The following is a 12,580-nucleotide window of genomic DNA, read 5'->3' on the forward strand; positions in this document are numbered from 1 at the left end:
GACCTGTGCGGCGCTAGCTGCATGGATAACCCACCATGGATTAAAAACAAAACAATCAGTAAACAGTGTCAGACGTTGCGAGCTCCCTCCTCTGCTATTTATTACTTGGAGGAGAGAAACACCAAGAACAAAGAGGGAAGGAGAGGGAGTCAAAATAACAGTATTTCCTGATTTTTCTTTTCTAATTTGCTAGCTGCGATGCGAAGCGTGCTAGCAAGCGCCATCCCTGCGTGGCTGGCTGAAGCCTAATTAATAGGGGGGGCCATGGTGATGGAGTTTGGAAAGTTTCTTTGCAGGCAGACTGTTGGAGGGGGCAGGCCGAGGTGCATTTAAAGGACTGTGAATGGTGATGAGGGGAGAGCGGCAGAGAGACGGAGAGAGTGGGGGCTAGGATTAGCCGTTCTGCTCGGCAGGCCTTGTGTATCACAGCCCACAGCGTTTCTCTTTCTTCCTCCTCTAAGGTTCTGTTCTTTCCTCTGACTCCATTTTTAATGAGATCAACAATTAGTCCAATACAGAAATGCTGAGGGAGCAAATAAATCAAGTGTTATCTTCAGTTTGTCTCACAGTCTTTGTCCTCGGCTGTTTTTGCCCCCCCTTGATAAGAGTTTATTAGCGTTGATTTTGGTGCTTTAACTTCATTTATTATTGCTTTCAGACTTTATGACCTAAAATAAATCTTACCTTGTAAATGATGCCTTGAAATTGGGCCTCTTTACAAATTCCTGCTCTTCCTGAAACTCCATCTTCAGGAAGTCATCACAACATCACTACAAACACTTTAAAAACAATTTTAGCAGCACTGCGCTGAGAAGTAGCTCGTATAATGAGCTCAACAGATGTGCACTTCCTCCAGATGTTTGCTAATTTCTACTGTCTAGTCGAAGGAGCTGAGTGCATTACTGACTGTGTCTCAGTGTGGATTCCCTACAGCACGCTTAAGGGCTCTGCATGGTTGAGCCAAACTGCTGAAATGGGTTCTCATTGTTGCAGTTGCATGTTGAAAATCATGTTATTTTTCTAATTTAACCTTCCAGAAGTCAGTTTTTCAGTAACTGAGCAGGATAGCTTGAATTTGTTTTAGGATTTTTTTTCGGCTCTGGTAGCCTTTTAGTTGATAGTGAAGCGACAGTAAAGAGGGTTATGAGAGAGCAGGAGAAGACATACGGCAATAGTCAACGGGCCGGGAGTCGAACATTGAGGTCCTGAAACGATCCAGGATGGATATTTTAAGTACTGATTGTCCAAAGCTGTGAGGAAGTATGTACTGTTGGACTAAAACACTGAACTCCCCCGGCTTGGTTCTGATCCGATGCCTTATGTTATTTTCATGGAGATGTTGGAGCTCGTCAATCATCATTTCGCCATCCTTCGAACTTGTGAACTCATGATAGTCTATCCTCTCTGCCATGATTGTTGTGTTTACTGTACTGTTGTAAGCCACATATGTAGCAAAACACCATGACCTACACTGAAACGGGAGGCGATTCACAAGAGCTCGACTTGCTGTGTCTTGTGGACCTTGAAGGGTCTTCACCAAATTGAACATCCTGGAGATGTGGCCGACTCCCACAACATTTGAGTCTCAACATTTCCAAATCTAGCCTGTATCTACTGATGTCAACTCTGGGTCTATCTGCTCCCCCACCACTTTCCTGTGAAATCGGACAGCAATTCATGCTCTAACTGCTGTCCTGTGGCAAAGAACTGGGTTTCACAGCCAAAAAAGATGCAAAATGATGCCATGACGAGGGAGTGATATGGCCAGCATCTCCCAGAGTTCACCTCCCTGTTGTATGAATCTGAAGGGACAGCAGACTTACCTCTACAGAGAATACGGTTCCTTTTACATGGCTTTTTACAGTTTTTGTGCTTTCTCTGACAACTTCTCTGATTCTGAAAATCTTCATCTTATAGCAAAAATGTCACTACCGAAGTGTATTGTGCTAAGCAACACTCGGTAAAAATTAAGATTGGATTTTGCATTTTTTTTACCTACCAGAAATGGTCAAGGTGAAAATATACCAGTTCCAGTCGGCAAATGATCTCTTGACGCATCTCTCAAAATATGAACATCATGTCACATCAAACTTTTTAATGCTTAATCTAGCATGTTAGCTTACCTGAAAACAAACCCCAGAATTAGTTTGGCAATATTTGAATCTCATCTTACATTTTCTCACACATGGAAGAAGCGATCTAGTCACCGTGCATCTATAATTTCCTGTTCCTTTTGTTTTCACAGTTCTGACATCAAGTTGAATTCACTTTATTTCTTTCTCAAAATCAGGCACTTCTTCTTTGTAACCTGCATTCAGTCTTTGTCATTTGCATGCAGGGCACTTGATCTTCTAAAACAAAGCAACTAAAGGCAGGGTGTAAAACACAAAGACATCTGAAACAAATGACTTGCGCAGCCTAATAATGGTCATTGTGATAATAACCCCAATTTCAGGGAAATGGAAAGCAGTGGGAAATGTGCAGAGGCAGCGTTTGCTACCGCTACAAGATGTTATTAGAAGTGTACGGTGTTTTGAACATAATTTAGACGCACAATATGCAGTGCTGATTAATAATTACTGGCCTAAAGAGACGGCGGACGAGAGTGAAGACGTAATAGAGGGGGTGGTGATTTTTAGACCCGCGGCTGTTGTCAAATGACATTTTGTTTTCACTGAGGATTAGGCAGAACCCCTTTAGAGAGCATAATGGAAATGTGTGAGTGACTGCAGAAAGTTGAAGTCAAAACCATACGACTGTGACGTTTGAATTACAGCAAATAAGTATTAGCGATTGTCAGTTTATGAATTACTTACGATGAATATTTCATGTTTTTACTGTGAATGTCGGTAAATAAATAAACATAAATCCCCTTCAGAAAGATTGTGGCTCATGTTTATGCTTATTTTCATGTTTGAGGACCTTCAGGTGTGTCCTGACCTCCTGCTGCCTTGGTTCCTTTGCTTCTCTCCACGTTAGCTGGATCCAGCAAGCTCATGTCGGATATCTTGACTCCGGATCGGGCCTCGGCTATAAGCTGCCGGGCTCTTTCTCTTAGCTGTCTCCGCCGCTCTGCATCGCGCTCCTGCACACAACCAGAGAAAATGGCTCTTTAGAGGGCAAATGTCATAAGAGAACTGCTTTTATAGATCTGCTATAAACATATCATGAAAGCAACATAAGGACCGTATGTTCATACCATTCTGAACTTCTTCAGGACAACGTTATCCGTTTTTGTTTTGTTTTTTATTTTTTATCTCAATGCCACACTCTTTCCCTGCAGTTTAATAGCAAGAAGTATTGGAGTTTTAAGACCACAAATAAGCCTGTCATGCTAGATTTTTGATTGGCAAGAATTATGCAGGACTACATAAACGCAAACACGAATCTGACATAACATTTTTAAAGACTACATTGTTTACTCAAACGGTTTGCTTGAACAGCAATCACAAACACAACTCCCACACATTTTCCAAAAGTCACTGCAAATAAATGGCTTTCAAAAGGCATATTTCACTGTATTTTGATGTGAGAACACCAACAATCCTTGATAGCGCTAGCATAAATACATCATAATGGGATTTTCCACTGTTTTTCAAAGAAGGTAGCTCATTTTAAAAGCTGTTTTCAGACACACTAAGAGCCTTTGGATGCAGGCCATCAGAAAACTTCCATGGTATGGAACAGCACAGCATGACCATTGATGTAAACAGGAATCAGATTGCGTTAGCAACAAAGAGGTCCTGATGGGAATATGTCTAATGGACACATAGCCCATTGCTGTGTTGCAACAAGGGAAAGCCAGGAGTGGTGACTCCTCAAAGATCAAGGTGCACAAAAGGTAAAATTTGGAAAAGTGAGGCCTGGAAGATGATGAATTTCTGCTCTTGCCCCGAAACTCGTCTCCAAGTTTGTAAAACTTTTCACCACAGGATTATAAAACAAGTCTTATACAAATATTTGCTTTACAGGAAGGAAAAACACAGGGTAAAAAAACACACAAAAAAATACAGGGACAACACATCTTATCCCACAGGAATGAAAACATAGCTCTGTGTGAGTCAGAGGCTAAACCACTAAGACAACATTGTTGTCAGACACATAGAAGTGCGTCAGGCCAGAAAATGTGTTGTTTTGCAAGGTTTTACAGTTTATGTGCATGCCTTTGGTACAAAACGACTCCTCACAGATCCAGATATTATATAAATCAACCGTAACAATAACAATCTTTAACAACAATAATGAGCTGAAGCACAAACTCACTTTTTTCAGTGCCTGGGCCAAATGAACGTAAGAGCGTTCGACACCAGATGCTGTCTGATTTCATTTCAGTGTGTTACCTTCTCTCATCAACCAAATTTGTAGCATTAGTTAAGTGACTTCTTAGGATTTATTGACATGTGAGTAATCTAGCAATGTTTGGGTGACACTGTGGGTTCGAGAAAAGGGAGAGCTGAGGAATACCATACCAGATCAGAGAACTGTTTCTGTCCAGATCCCATTGATTGTAGTTAAGAACTGTCATCTACTGTAATGCTGCCAGAACATTTATGTTTTAAATTACTAGTGGTGATCTTCAATTAGCAGTGGCATTTCAGTAGTGACTCATTAAACAAAGTTTCTACACAAGTTCATGCCAAAATTCAATACATTTCCAAGCTCAGGTTTCCAAATTTCTTTTTGTCAGTTAATAAGTTGAAATCCAAAGCTCCAGAATGAATCTACGGTAAATATGATGATGGCCGTCACAGTTTAGATATGGAACCTGGAAAGAAGGAAGGACAAATGGAAAGATTGGGTCAATTTTCAGAATGTGTAGGAACTCTGTTTGAAAATGCACAAAGAGCTCCAAACGGAAAATTCAAAGGAAAAGCGTTATACCAGCCCTGTGTCTCTGATATTTTAAAAAAATAAATTATCAGAAAAACACAACTACAAATGTTCCAGCTCTGCACATCCATCCATCCATCCATCCATCCATCCATCCATCCATCCATCCATCCATCCATCCATCCATCCATCCATCCATCCATCCATATCCCTCCTCATACATGCATATCCCTAGTGGGGTCGCGAGGGGTGCTGGTGCCCATCTCCAGCGGTGAATGGGCGAGAAGCCAGATACATCCTAGACAGGTCACCAGTCCTCTGTACTTTTGTATGTTTAAAAAAAAAAAGTAAAAAAAAATAATTGCATTAGAATTTCTAACATGTTAAAATCTATGTAATCAATTAATCAAAATAAAAGTTCCAGGCCCAATTTGTATCTATACAGGGTCACCTCACATAGGTTTGGGTTTCGGTTCAAGTCTGACCATAGAAGATATACCTGTCTCTAAAAAGTTTTATCAAAATACATGGACAAATCTCAACACATTATGCAGGTTAGAGCACACAGGCACAGACTTCTCATCTTGGCAGCAGACAGATACAGTATTGAGCCGTCACCATCAGAGTAATGGCAGAAATGCCATTTTCAGGTGGTTTCAATATGATCTAACTGATAGCGGTGGCCACTACAGACACACACATACAAACACACACATAGCAACCACCATCAGTTAAGACAGGCACTTGCCTGCTGACGGCTCAACCAGCACAGACTCACTGCACAGTCTATTAGCTACAGTAAGCAGTGACACAAGCAAATATCCAGGACAGGTAATCTGAAACCAAGGGTCTTCTCACTCCTGATAGTCCAGCAGACTCTGTTCAAATGGGGACCAAAATTGCAACATTTACTACATTTTCATCTGGTGTAGTTTGTTCCATGTTGCACCGTCAAACAATCCAAACTTTTAAAAAGCTGTTCCCCATCTCGCCGATGAGGGAACGCTGCACTAAGAACCACTGAAGGAAATGAGATGAAAGTCTCTGAAGAAGAATTGAGAACAACTTCCTTCACAAAATGCAAATAAAATTGGAGTGGCATCAGATTTTAGCAATTGTTGGATTTCCCTTTTGTAAAAAAAATAAAATAAAATAAATAAACACACAAGCCATTTCTCCCTCTAGTGCTGGACTTTCGTGTTTGTTTGGTTGTATTTACCCAGAAAGCCCTACACTGTAGTCCACACCTGCTTTTGGAGTGGTCTCTGGCACACTTATTATTCACATTTGTATTTGAAACGCACCAGGCTTTAGGTAGACCAGAGTTCAATTACATGTTCACACCTGCTAAAATGAATCAGGTTTTCTTGGTAAACAGACCAGAGTTTGATTAAAGCAGACCTGGAGTGAACGCACCCAGAGTTTTGGCAAGACTTTTGACAAGTTAGTTAATTCAAACACACAAGATATGAGAGAGCATTCCCATTCAAATCAGTGTACTGTTGTGAAATGTCATGAGTGAATCTTGGGCAGAAAGATTCACTACGAGTTAAAAGGATGTTAGAAAACAGAAAGCTGGAAGTCGCTTGTCTAACTTTTGTCACTGTAACAGACAGACTCGATATTCCACTTGTACGTGTGAACACACTCCAAACTGATGCCTCATCCCTCGAACAGAGCTCACCGCTTATGGCCCAGGGGAGAGCGAAGCTGCGTTTCCCCATCGCCGCTTTCCTCCCTGTGGTTTCCTGTTAATCAGGCTTCTCCATATTGAGGCAGGGTTTTAGGGAAGGCCTATTGAAGCCACCCATTTATCCATTAACAAAACAAGCAGCGCCTGCTAATGAGCTACATCTCTCCATTTCCATGTCAATTGTTTGTTTGTAGCCATTGTTTGGCTGGGACAATGGGGCTGTATTGTAAATGACAGCAACCCTAATGCACTCTGCAAGTGTGTGTGCTGAGGGAGAGAAAGAGAGAGAGAGCGCCTAGGGGGATGGCCATAGGGAGACGGGAACGCACCTTTGAGAGAGACTGATAAAAAGAAAGACAGTCGGGGAGGGGGCGAGACAGAAAGGGAGATAAAGAGTGAAGACAGGAGGAATGGCTGTTACTGTTCTATAGAAAAGTAGATTTAAAGGGACGACTTCTTTGGTTTTTGACAAACAGAAAGCTTATTTATAACACCACACAAAAGTTAACATTGATTTGGTTTGTTGTTTTTAGAATATAGTTTAAAAACTGCTTTGCATCAAACTGTTAAAAGTTTTTCAGTTTGTATTCTTGGAATGGAAACCTACAAATGGGTTCAATAATTTCTTTATGTCAGCTTGGTTTTGTTCCAGGAGGTCTTTGTTTCCTTCTTACCTCCATCTTTTTCATCTGCATGTTGAGGAAGCAGGAATATGGATGTTTCCATAATGCAATATGATAACGGTAATGTTACAATGTTATGGCCTTCTGGCTATCGTCTGGTTCAGATATCAAATCTGGCCTTTACAGATACAACTACCACTCTGATGTCGCTCTATCTGTATACATATACATAAGCTCTGGAACACAATCCAAAACATCCTTCTATATTATTGGTGTTGGCCAATTTTGGGGACAGAAAAACGGGAAATTGAGTTTGTCTGTCCAGGGGCAAGGATTAACACTATGGAAGCGGAATACCGCCTGGCTGCGGCAGCAACAGAAAGAAGGCATTTTGGTGGAGGGAGAGGGAAAGATGTAGCCATTTTGTGTCTAATTTTACATGCATGTGCAGGTTGCGTTTTAAAATAGGACTACGTAGAGTGCGTTGTAAAAATATTCCCCTTGAAGTTTTTCCTATTTTATCAGGTCACAACCACAAACCTCAACATATTTTATTGGGATTTTTGATGGAACAGACCAACAAAGTCCTTGAAGTGGAAGGAGAATGATACAAGGTTTTTAGTTTGCCTTAATTTTACAAGTCATCAAATTAGCAAACAGGGGTGTCCCGATCCAATATTGATATTGGAAATCGGTAAATGTTATTGAATTATATCAGCCTGCATCTACAATCTAAGAGAGAAGCACTCCACTCCAGTATTTATTCCAGTCCAGCATTTGTATCCCTAGGATTTTTATCCTGCACACAGACCTATTAGTTAACAATAACAACAGTTGTTCTCATACTTGATGTTGACTACTGTCCTGACTAATATCACTTGATCAAGCCTTTTCTAACATTCCACGCTACAGAGTAAGTAATAAAAGTATGTATGATTCATGCTGATATTGTATTTGGTAAACACTGGTGTCGGCCGATACTCAAAGCTGCAATACCTGTATTGTATCGGAAGTCAAAACGTTGCATCAGGACACCCTTATTAGTAAATAATTAACCATTTTCATTTGCCAAGTCTGTGCACATACACATATGATTTTTGCTCTGATTTTTTCTGTATAATTAAAAATATAAACATATGTACAGCTGCATAAAACAAGGCCAAAGGTTTTTTTTCTATTTTATAATATGTATTCATCAAGTAATATTGCAAAAGAGAAAGGCGAGGTTGAATTAGTGCAAATATGCATGGTTTCAATATTGGTATTCTTGGATATCCATCAGAGAAAGCCTAGAGCAAGAAACTGTTCCTGTTTCTTGCTGGTTGTTACAAATAGCATTCTGTAGCACCAATCTAAAGATAAATATCTGAAAACAGTTTGTGTCCAGAATGTGTGGGGTCTGTAGAAATGTTGGCTCCCTTTTTCCTGACTAGAGCTGAACAAGTCATGGATGGAGGGAAAGTTGGCATCGATGATCCTCTCAATAGATCTGATTGTTGCAGTTTGGACTTCTCCTCTTTTGTGAGTGAGCCAAATCACAATAATGAATTAGCACAGGTCCGACTGAATAATGGCCGTGTAGATGACCAGCAGCTCCTGTGGAAGGTTGCACTTGTAGAATTGACACAGGAAGTTATGGTCTATGTTGGGCCATCTTCCAACCACTCATTATGTATAAAAACCATCTCAGATCCTGAGAAAAGGGTGGCTCCAAAGATCTGATCCCCCAGTAAAGATCGTCTTTAATCTGACCTCAGTATAAATCCAGTTGTTCTACAAAGTCCAATGTTAAGAGAACATTTATGAACAAAACTTTGATGAACATGGAACAGACTGTGTGCTTGACACATTAAATTCCACTTTCATATGAAAAGTGGCAAATGTCATGTGACAAAACATGAAACTCAAAGTGTATGGATACTTTCAAGGTACAGTACTTATAGTAATCAATGTATTTCATTGGGATTTTATTTGACAGTTTGTATTTAACCTACATTAATCAGGTCCTTCAAAATAAAAGTAATCACATTAAGACAGCAACAATTTTTGTAAAAACTACACATAGTACATTGAATTTGACTTTGCAATGTGACAAAATGTGAAAAAGTTTGAGCGATATTACCAACTTTGAAAGATGTCAATCACACTTGTTGAGAGTTTTCCTATTTAGAAAAGCGGGAAAAGAGAAAAGCAGATTCCCAGTTCCAACATCTGTCTTCTCTGTAGCATAAAGTGTTGTCTATGCATTTCTATGCTCTAACTATTGCAAATATGGATAAGAGGACATTGTTTCCCCTTGTAATTTAGTGCATTCCAAAACTTCAGCTCATTGCCAGACCTACTGAGGCTGGTGCCTGTCAATCAAGCGCTACCAACTTTGTCAGTCCAATTAAAACCCATTGCTCAGTGGCAAAAAGATATGCCAGAAGTTTTTTTAATTTTTTTTTTTTGAAGAGCAAATTGGTTGACCAGGTGGAGATTAAATGCCACCTAGCGGACATAGAAACAGGACAAAAGGGGGCACTCACACTCACAGTTTGCAAATTGGAAAGTGACAATAGATGGAAACAAACTCTTGCCTTAATGTGCCAACAGCCCAACGTCACGTCCAAAAGCCACGGGGACATAACCCAAGTAAAAACACAGACAGTACAAACCCAACCAGCTGCATCATTACACGATCAAAGTCAGGATGGAAAAACACAAGCAGAGAAAAAGGAGGAGAGAAAGTGTGACAGCTGGTGGTCAGTGGGTAACCCGGCTTTAAGAATGGAGGCTCAGGAGGAGAAGAGACTTTGCTTTTTTGAATGGTGACAAGAACAATTGTGTACTGTGTCTTCTATTGACGGGTGGGAACCTCCGAGGGGAAAAGGAGGCTCAACGGATGACTGCGAGGCTGAGACAGAGGCTTCCTCTGTGGGGCTGGCGTCGCGTGAGGACCCCTCTCTGCTTTGGAGGCTCTTTCTGAGCAGGTTGTCGCCCTGGTTGCTCTTTTTTGGGTGAGTGGGGGGAGAAAAAAGGGTGGGAGGGCACGCACCGCCGGTCATGTACAGAGACCTGGCGTGGGCACAGAGTGATGCTACACACACACAATCGCTATCTAAAAAGAGGTTGCCAACCTCCCAGATAGCCAGCCAGTCTGGCAGCCAGTCATGCAGTTCCAGACATTTGTCATGACAGGCTAATTCACAGTCAAGAGGTCCTTTAGGTCTCTATCTTGTCCAGCACACACATGCAAAAGCACTGCTGAACACACACACACTAAAGAAGTCGCATTGCTCAACACAGCTTAGATTGAAGGTTCAGGCAGGATACGGATACAACATACGGCTAGACATTTGTGTTTAATTTAAAATTTGATAAGAAAATGCCTCTGAGATTATAAAACTTTATATTCTCCTTGTACAAGTTTTAAGGCGTCTTCTGTTACAAATGTATGGTGTATATATTCTGACATTTAACAAGACTAGCAGTCTATTGCCAGAAACCAATGGGTTTGTGAGCACAGAAGGTTGTTTGTAAAAACATGATGAAAATTATAATTGATTTAAAATACAAAGTGTTTCCTACAACACTACTAAAAAAAAAAAAAAGATGCACAACCCAAAGGGACTTGAGAAATGAGGTTTCCCACTTTCAAGAACGAGACTTCAAAATTGGTCCAATCGTCTCCAAGCAGAGCAAAGTATATTCAAGTAGGTGAAACGGAGCAAATTAAGAAATGTGCTATGTTTTTTCCGGTCAAAATTAGGTTAACAAGGCAAGACAGAAAAAAGGGGGAGTGACAGAGGAGGAAGCAGGGAGGCAGATGGAGACGAGTGTGGAGCTTATCGGCTGCCTCCAGACGGACTGCGCGGATCAATGGGCATGCGAGGCCCACAGCGATCAATGCATTTGATAAAGAATTAAAGAAGAACCACTGTATATAGCTATCAAAGAACAGGAACACACCCTAATTATGATTTGACAGGTGAGCGCCCATGATAGGGGTCTGGGTGTGCGAATATATGAACGCTATGAATACAGAAATATTAACCTGTGAGATGGAGGTGACGGCCATAAACCTGTATGTCAGAGTATAAATGTTTAGAAACTAACGTGAAGGTCCAGAAGTGGTGTGTCCATGTATATGTGGGGTGTGATGTTAGTGGGTATGTGTCTCTGTCAGGGACACTGTACTTCTGATTTCAGTGTCTGTTCTGAGTAAAGCTCTAAAGTAACTTTATACAGTTTGAACTGTAATCTGGTAAAGGCATTCTTTGCTAATACAAGTGGTTTAAGGTGATGTGCATTTTTCTACCAAGTATTGCTACAATGACTTGTTGGAATAAAAATTTAATTTAAAAAACTGATTTTCTGCAAAATGCAAAACATTTCTACTATGAGAATCACTCCCTAATGCATATTAGGAATTATGAAATGTTGGAAAGGATCAGAAACAGAAGAAAACGTATGAAAATATTGAGATATTAAGAAATTTGTTTATCTCTCATTTGAGTTTGATCAGTCAAAATGCTCAAAGGAACTCCTTGTGGAAGTCAGTAACGATGTCATTGAAAAAATATCTGTGCAACTTGTTCATGGCCTATCCGCAACTTGTGGTTCTCATGGAGAAGGATGACATGTTCCGTGATTTTATTTAAATTAAAATATGTCAGAGATGTTCGACACATTTTCACGAACCAGAGAAGCACCGCTCCTCCTCAAAGTGATTGCAGTTAGCTACTGGTCAGCTGGCTGAAATAAGGGAACTAAACCTGTCCCATAAAGAGAAATGGAGAAATGTACAGCCAAGGCGAGGAAACAAACGTTGTGATACTCATCAGTCTTGTTGAGGTAACTCTACAGTTTTGCGACATTTTTATATTTTACATTTCTGTTTAAATATTCCTTGTTCACTTCATCAAGGGAACAGTACAGTATTGGCCGATTCTTAAATGAGAAACCAATCTTATTGACCTCAGCAAAGGTTTGAAAATCAGCCACTGAAGTGTCATTATATTTATCAACTTTTCAAATAAAAAACAAAAGATCAGTATCAGCCAAAATCAGAATCATCAGGTCGGAACTTTGTTTTTTTTGTTTTTTTTTTTAAATTATTTTTAAGATTGGTGATCGGCCAGAAATCAGTGCATCCCTAAAATTTCTCTAGGATGATTTTTTTTTTTTAAAAATGGCTGTTTTCGCACAAGCAATAAAATTGCAAGGAAATGGAAAAAAAAGAAGAAAAAAAAAAGTCAGTATTGTGAAAACAAAACAGGATGGATTGTGCCGTTTCTGACCCTTGCAGTTGGTCACACATGAACAAAGTAGTGAGAAAAGAAAGATGAAGAGGTATTTGGGCCCTGAAGAGGTTTGCGAGTGCAGGTGAATTACAGCTTTCTTCTCTGACGGCTTGATCAGCTCTTGTCCTGCAATTTAGAGAGCTGTCTTT

At 40.3% G+C, this 12,580-nt stretch overlaps 1 protein-coding gene across 6 annotated transcripts in view; it reads right to left on the reverse strand.

Annotated features, from left to right (window-relative positions):
* ehbp1 (EH domain binding protein 1) overlaps positions 1-12,580 on the reverse strand; it is a 167,694-nt gene that overhangs the window by 55,049 nt on the left and 100,065 nt on the right. For all 6 annotated transcript variants that reach the window (XM_016661104.1, XM_016661105.1, XM_016661108.1 and 3 more), the window contains one exon: positions 2,941-3,085. In XM_016661104.1, coding sequence (XP_016516590.1) covers positions 2,941-3,085 — 145 coding nt within the window. The remainder of the gene's footprint in view (positions 1-2,940; positions 3,086-12,580) is intronic.

The sequence above is a fragment of the Poecilia formosa genome, unplaced genomic scaffold, assembly GCF_000485575.1.
Source record: "Poecilia formosa unplaced genomic scaffold, Poecilia_formosa-5.1.2 Scaffold311, whole genome shotgun sequence".
NCBI classification, from domain to species: domain Eukaryota; kingdom Metazoa; phylum Chordata; class Actinopteri; order Cyprinodontiformes; family Poeciliidae; genus Poecilia; species Poecilia formosa.